This window comes from Rutidosis leptorrhynchoides, chromosome 11 (genome assembly GCF_046630445.1).
Source record: "Rutidosis leptorrhynchoides isolate AG116_Rl617_1_P2 chromosome 11, CSIRO_AGI_Rlap_v1, whole genome shotgun sequence".
Classification (NCBI taxonomy): Eukaryota; Viridiplantae; Streptophyta; class Magnoliopsida; order Asterales; family Asteraceae; genus Rutidosis; species Rutidosis leptorrhynchoides.
The window spans coordinates 105,629,466-105,637,025 of record NC_092343.1 but is presented as its reverse complement, the minus strand read 5'-3'; the positions used below and the strand labels follow the sequence as shown (position 1 = coordinate 105,637,025).

At 35.8% G+C, this 7,560-nt stretch overlaps 1 protein-coding gene across 1 annotated transcript; it reads left to right on the top strand.

Annotated features, from left to right (window-relative positions):
- Window positions 1-2,339: 2,339 nt before the first annotated feature.
- Window positions 2,340-7,280, top strand: LOC139876409 (transport inhibitor response 1-like protein Os04g0395600). Its single transcript, XM_071863722.1, has 4 exons — window positions 2,340-2,442; window positions 2,531-3,063; window positions 5,022-5,514; window positions 6,145-7,280. Exons 2-4 carry the CDS (start codon window positions 2,537-2,539, stop codon window positions 6,895-6,897), a joined length of 1,773 nt encoding a protein of 590 aa, XP_071719823.1. The 5' UTR covers window positions 2,340-2,442; window positions 2,531-2,536; the 3' UTR covers window positions 6,898-7,280.
- Window positions 7,281-7,560: the final 280 nt, after the last annotated feature.

Sequence of the window (7,560 nt, the reverse complement as noted above, 5' to 3'; positions counted from 1 at the left end):
ACCTGAGTTATATTTACCACTTACTCGTTAAAAGGAAGACAAGTAGGTGAGTTATAGCTTGGAACCCCAGCTAAATATAAATGATAAAACAACCCACTACTCGCCCTCGTGGTAGCTGATTCTGACGTGACGCGGCCTAATGACACCGCGAAAATAAAACCGTCCGTTTTGGCCATATCATGGCTATAACCTAGTATTAGGACCTGATCAACCCTAGGATACAAGGTAAGTAGTTATGTGTACTTAACGTCACAATAGGGATATAGTACCTACGTACGAATGATCATTTATTCGTTAGAGAAGAGCTGCCCATTTAGGTTGTGATTAGAGTAAGCAACATAGAGTTAAGTGAACACTAGCTTGCTCAAAAGCATGATTCTCGTCAAAAGCAATGTTCTTGAGATGTTGTAAGATGATCCGGGGTTGAGTAAGTGATTGCAAAGGAGAGACCTCTAATTCAATTAGCAGTACCTTAGAATATCTAAGATTGCACATCTGTTAATGTTAAGGCATAACTTAGTATTAAGTAGTAAAATATTATCGTAGTTAGACCAAATAGGATTAAGAAAAGCTGAGATTTTCCTTTAAGGATATACCACTTTATTCATGTACCTAAGATTCTATCCATAAGTTCATTTAAACCTTCCAAGGTTAACGTTGGGAGTAGGGATATCCGTCTTAGCCAGAATCTTCAAAGCCTAAACTCTTAGTGACAAGTCAATTAGGTTCATAGCCTAGTTGATTGAGGTTTAGTGTTTATTCTAGGAAGTTAAACTCTTGTGATAGTTCCCCATCAGTATTCTATTCTTCCTACCTATCCATTTTTATCTTTATAGTTTGTATTACTTTTAGTTAATCTTAATCATTCACCACTTGTCACTAGGGTTAACTGTTTAGGCACTTTTATCCCACGTTACTGAGGAAACATATAAAAATACGAACCTGAGTTATATTTACCACTTACTCGTTAAAAGAAAGACAAGTAGGTGAACTATAGCTAGGAAACTCAGCTAAATATAAATAATAAAACCATTACTCACTTTTGGTAACCGATTCTGACATTTTGTGACCTAACGACACCGCATAAATAAAACCGTTAGTTTCGGCCATATCATAGCCCATTAAGAGATGCACGTTTGGGCTTTTGAAACACCTAAAACAGAGTCTGTATGATCAAGTTATGCTTAAAACTGTAACATCGTGCAAAACAATTACATAAACAAGTTAAACTTTCATGAAATGTACTCTTAATAAAATAAAATACATCTAGATTTGGGGTGTTATATTATTTTTTGCACGGTTCACGTGCTTTTTCTTTGTCTTTTCGTTGGTGACTTCCTCTTCTCCTCGAACCGCCAGCTTGTTGTTCGGTTTCTTGTTTCATTTCTTGTTGCTTTTCTTGTTGATTTTCTTGTTGGATCATGTTGAACGCATTTTGAGTTTGTTGAAAAGTCTTTGTGATTTTAACCCGAGTGATTCTTGAATTATCTGTAGTCGTTGAAAGTGTTGTAGATGTTGTTGAATTCTTGTTGGCTCATACCGAACGCGCTTTGCATATAACCGACAAAATCAAGTGAAGTTCGCGATTGTTTTGAAGATGACGAGCTGGGAGTTGTCGCTTCGCCACCTAAAATGTTACTATAAAACGACCATTCGTTCGAGTTTGAGTTTGTCATTGTTAAGTGTTGATTAAAAAACAATTCAAGAATGATTAGTCGGAGAAAAAATGGATGAGATTGTATAAAAAATATTTTGAGTGAAGTGTATTTTATAGATCAAATTGTATAAATTTATATTTACTAATTATTACTATGAATTTTAATTTTAATTTTGAGTGAAGTGTTTGTGTCTATTTGTTTGACTTAAACGGTCGAGAAAACACCCAGCCAAGTGAGCCATGTTGCCCGAAACAGCCACCCCGCTATCAACTACTCCCATGCCTGCAGCCAGCATGCCAACTTCAAACGCCCACAACACGTCGCGCTAGAGGCATGCTGCCGACGTGTTGGTTCAAATTTGTTAGTGAGTACACGTGATAAAGAAGGTCTTATCTCTAAGTCGAATTTACGAACGATCGTAAAATTCAATCCATTAACTTAGTGTTTGTGTTCCAACGGTGTTTTTTAACGCCAACCTTTAACGTCATCGGGGCGAAGTGTCTCGATGTTAAAGGCATGTTTAACTTAAAAAACCATTAAAAAAAAAAAAAAAAAAACTGTATACTTTAAATATCTGAGATACAAAATGTAAACTATTTATAGTTGAAGGACCTATAATGTACATATATTTACATGACTCTCTAAAAGCTGCTAGTTTGCTTCTTTTCTGAGAAAGAAACAAAGAGACTTCCATTATTGAGTTACATAAATAAATAATTTTATTTTGATTTATTTTTTTATATTTTTTTCATAATCATTATGTAAATCCCAATCTCCAAAATACGTACGATTTCCGTTTACCTTTTCCCCCTAATTATTCAATCTTCATCTCCAAAATCATTCTCATTAACTTCCTCTTTTCAATTTTGCAGCAAATTATGCATCAAAAGCGTACCAAAACAGTTGATCTGATCGATCCAGATGCACAATCACCGGAATCATCTTCCGCTCCGGCGATTCCGTTCCCGGACGAAGTACTCGAACCAGTACTATCATTAATCAACTCACACAAGGATCGTAGCTCAGTATCACTAGTTTGTAAGGATTGGTACAACGCTGAGCGATGGAGCAGACGCCACGTGTTCATCGGAAATTGTTACTCTGTTTCGCCGGAGATTGTTGCCGGAAGGTTTCCGAAGATCCGGAGTGTGACATTGAAAGGTAAACCTAGGTTTTCGGATTTTAATTTGGTACCGGAAGATTGGGGAGCTGACGTGTATCCGTGGCTGAGTGTGTTAGCCAAAGCGTATCCGTTTTTAGAGGAATTGAGGTTGAAACGAATGGCGGTTAGTGATGAGAGTTTGCAGTTTTTAGCGACGAGTTTTCGCGAATTTAAGAAGTTGTCGTTATTAAGTTGTGATGGATTTAGTACTGATGGATTAAAAGCGATTGCTACTCATTGCAGGTATGATTTGATCTTATGTTTTACGGAGTATATAGTTTTAAAGTTTCATCACTTGAATTATTGTGATTTGATACTAAGATGTTAATTGTTAATGTCTGAGTATGTGCAGGCTCAGTTTATTGCTATGAAAATGTGAAATGATTTAGATGTGATTGGATTTAATTGTTGGATAATTTCAGAAATGTGGATCAAGTGTTTATTCGTGGAAATTAATATTTTACGATGCTGAGTGTAGTTTATGTCGAATTTGTCCGTACGCTAATAATTGGATACCGTTCAAGTATCTAACTACTGGAAATGGATGATTAGATCATTGATCATTCCTTTATTGTTTCTAAAAATAGTTATATTGAAATGAAATGACTAATGTTGCTATTAATGAAAATTGTTTCTTTATGTATTAGTGGATATAAGCGAATCTTTAAACTAAGCCACACAGGGAAATAAATCCTTTGTATTATAATAGTTTTTCTTTGTCACTTATCAGTATGAACAGTTGATTAAGCTGTTTAACAAATAGGGATTGAATCGAATAAAAAAGGAAATTTTTTTGATGATTTGGGTGGGAAAAGATCATGTGTTTACGTTTAGTTTGGCTAATACAATTAATGAGGGATGGCTTTTAGATATTTGGATATGCTTTGTGCCTAAAATTATGTCTAGGAGTAACTTCTTTTTAATCGGTCTATCTTCTTTGTTATAGTTTAAATTTTTTTTTTTTTTTTTTTCGTTTTATTATGTGAGCATTTAGATAAACGGTGTATAGTGGAAAAGAAGTGGTAGTACTTTACGATTTGTTTTTCTTTGCCAAATTTTGTTGCTTTCCTGATGTGACACATGAATTGTCTTTGAACATTAATGGTTGCCATGTTCTTTATGTCATCTTCTACAGACATATTTGTATGTGGTACATTTAACTCAAACTTGATTTGACTATATACAAGTACATAATAGTTTGCTTAATAGCTCACCCCGTCTTCATCCTACATAATGGTTCGTATTAGCTTCTTACAAGTGATTTTTACATTTAAAGTAGGCGTGATCTCTTTTTGGTTGGAAGGATAAAGAACTTTTGTAATCTGGTAGTTAGATAATTATTCATTACTAAGCTTACATATACGAGAAAACAAAATTGTCAAGTAAAGTTTCCTTTGATTGACCTGAATTTTCATCAATTACCTACTAACTTAGAATGAAAAAACATGTAATCAACGCTCTTTCCCAATAAATAATGATTGTAAAAAACTTCATCTTTCTGTGACCTCCAGTGTCATTTGATGCTAGGATATGTAATCCTCTTAGTTAACTGTAACCTGAATAATATTAGCTGTCTCATCATTCTTGACCATTTTGGATGGTTTGTAAAGTTTTTTTTGGGCGATAGGTTAATTACTTTGAGGATATGACATCTTGTCCTAATTAAGGTGAATATTAGCTGCCTTATCATTCTTGACCATTTTGGATAGGCTGTGAACTTTTTCGCGGGTACATTGAATATGTTTAGGATATGACACCTACTCTTAATTAAAGTTCATATCCATGACAACGAGCTTTCTGTTACAACGTTCGTTTAGCTAAAACGTTCTTTCTTGTATATACATCTTTGAATATACATAGAGTTTGTAGACGTTTTGTCTTCGTTGAAAGCAACATATTGGCGTGACACTTTTTTTTTTCAATCTTAAACTAATCAATATCTTTGTTGATTCGTGTTCTTGTTCCAATTGAAATGTACATCTATAAAGCTTTTAAACTCAAAGTGGAGGCTATATTATAACACTTGAAATGTTAACCGAATGTAATTTTTAATACTATATATTGTTAGCATATATCTCTCTGGCTTGCCTGGTTATGATCTTTTTAATTCTAGATATTCTTATTTAAGAACAACACTATAGATTAAATATTTTGTGTTTTATCACTTAATGATTATTTAAGATCTCTTCATATTTTTGTAGGAACTTAACAGAGCTAGACATACAAGAAAACGGGATTGATGATCTTGGTGGGGATTGGTTAAGTTGCTTCCCAGAAAACTTAACTTCATTAGAAGTACTCAATTTCGCGAGCTTAAACAGCGAAGTCAGCTTCGATGCACTTGAAAAGCTCGTTGCTAGGTGCAAATCATTAAGGGTTTTGAAAGTCAACCGAAACATAAACTTAGATCAATTGCAAAAGCTTCTTTTGCGGGCTCCGCAATTGACTGAACTCGGTACAGGAACCTTCATGCAAGAACTTGTTACCCGTCCAGTCACAGACCTTGAAAGTACTTTCGGAAACTGTAAAAATCTACTTACTATTTCGGGTTTATGGGATAGTAATTCACTTTATCTACCGGCTATTTATCCTGCCTGTGCAAGTCTCACGTTCTTAAACCTGAGTTATGCAACTTTACGTAGCGTTGAACTAGCAAAGCTTCTCAGTCATTGCAAAAGTCTACGTCGCCTTTGGGTAAATACCTTCTCTGTAAACATGCATTTCCTATATAGAATAGACAAAATTACACGGCTCGTCCATGTGGTTTGTATGAAATTGCATTTTTTGGCATTCTGAGTCCTCATTGTTTCATATTTTGCACGGCTCGTCCCTCCGTCTAACCATCGTTAAAATTTTCTGTTAAGTTCAGTCAGACTGAGGGACGAGCCTAGTGGTGGATCTTTAAATTTTTTCCGACTGGTGCGAAATGTTAAAAATTTGGAAAAAAAAAAACAAGAAATCAGGGGCAAAATGTGGACTTTTAACATATAAATACACGAAATATTGAACTTTAACACATAATTGCACTGAAAATAATTTGAATAGGCGCGGGGGCAGGCAACCCCGGTTGACCCTTCATAGGTTCCCCCTGTCACAAGCCGTGGGAAAAAAGAAACCATTAGGATTCGGAGTGCCAAAAAAGAAGTTCAGGGACTCGGAATGCGATTTCTTACAAACCACAAGCACGAGCCGTGTAATTTTGTCTTTAGAATATTTAAAGTTATAGATAAATCAACAGATGAACGTAAGCGAAACATGAGTTGTACATTTTTGAATCACAAGGGTATTTTGGTAAACCAAGTTAACATATATGTTAATCTATAGGTACTTGATACTGTTGGTGATAGAGGTTTAGAAGCTGTTGGATCATCCTGCCCATTACTTGAAGAACTTCGAGTCTTCCCAGCTGACCCGTTTGACCAAGAAGTTGCAGGTGTAACCGAATCTGGTTTCGTTTCGGTCTCTCGTGGCTGCCCGAAACTGCGTTATGTACTCTACTTTTGTCACCAAATGACAAACGCTGCTGTAGCCACTATCGTCCAAAACTGCCCCGGTTTCACCCACTTTCGCCTCTGTATTATGAACCCGGGTCAACCCGATTACCTAACCCACGAACCCATGGACGAAGCTTTCGGTTCTGTTGTAAAAACCTGCCCTAACCTTCAAAGACTCGCGGTTTCTGGTCTTTTGACCGATTTGACCTTCGAGTATATCGGAAAATACGCAAAAAACTTGGAAACACTTTCGGTTGCTTTTGCTGGAAGTAGTGATCTAGGCTTAAAATCAGTACTGGGCGGCTGCCCGAAACTTAGGAAGCTTGAAATACGAGACTGCCCGTTTGGTAACGCTGCATTGCTTTCGGGTTTGACCAAATACGAATCAATGAGGTCTCTTTGGATGTCGGCTTGTAATTTGACAATGAACGGGTGTCGGGTTTTGGCTAAAGAGATGCCTCGGTTAAACGTTGAAGTTATGAAAGATGAAGATAGTGAAGATAGCCAAGCTCATAAAGTTTACATCTATCGAACTGTGGCAGGACCACGTAGGGATGCACCACCGTTTGTCCTCACCCTCTGATCAGTTCAAGAAAACCGAAATCGTTAGTCCATTGTTATAAAGTCGGCTGCTTGAACAACTTGTACTTTCTTGAAATAAGGTTGTATTGCAGTAGAAGAAAACAAGACAAAAAAGATGTAGTATATTGTATAACTTGTATTTTAATCACGATCGTTGTCTCCCACGCTTGAGGTATTCATAGATCGATCGTTATGGTAAGTCAAAGTTTGACCAACAAAAGGTCGAGAACGTTGCATGCTGCAATCGCGAATGCTTGGGATACAAGTGTAGTTGTTTCTTGTTATTTTGTTTATTTGGACAAGTTTATTAGCAGCTTCATGTTTGTAGTTGAACAACAAATTCCTGGTTTATTAAGTTTTAGCCTTTAATGTCTTGTATTTGTATGTTTATTTTAGCATAATTTAACGTTATCTGTGAAGAGTAATGTTACATGTGCTAGAATTTGATGATGTGATTATTCAAACAAACACGCGATTTAAATTTGCACCTTTATCTTTAATGTCTAAGGTGGTTGTATTTGTATGCACGCGATTTAATTATTCATGTAAACACGCGATTTAATTTGAATTGCATAATTATCCAATTATTGTATTTTATTACTATTTGTGAAGGTGTGATATGTATCTGGCAATTTGAGCCATCTAACAAAGAATCTCACATGGT

Excerpts from the sequence above, each read along its gene's own strand:
- LOC139876409 (XM_071863722.1), top strand. The coding sequence starts at position 2,537 with ATGCATCAAAAGCGTACCAAAACAGTTGATCTGATCGATCCAGATGCA. Across the intron at positions 3,064-5,021 it reads GCGATTGCTACTCATTGCAG|GAACTTAACAGAGCTAGACA; the intron begins GTATGATTTGAT and ends ATATTTTTGTAG. Across the intron at positions 5,515-6,144 it reads AAAGTCTACGTCGCCTTTGG|GTACTTGATACTGTTGGTGA; the intron begins GTAAATACCTTC and ends GTTAATCTATAG.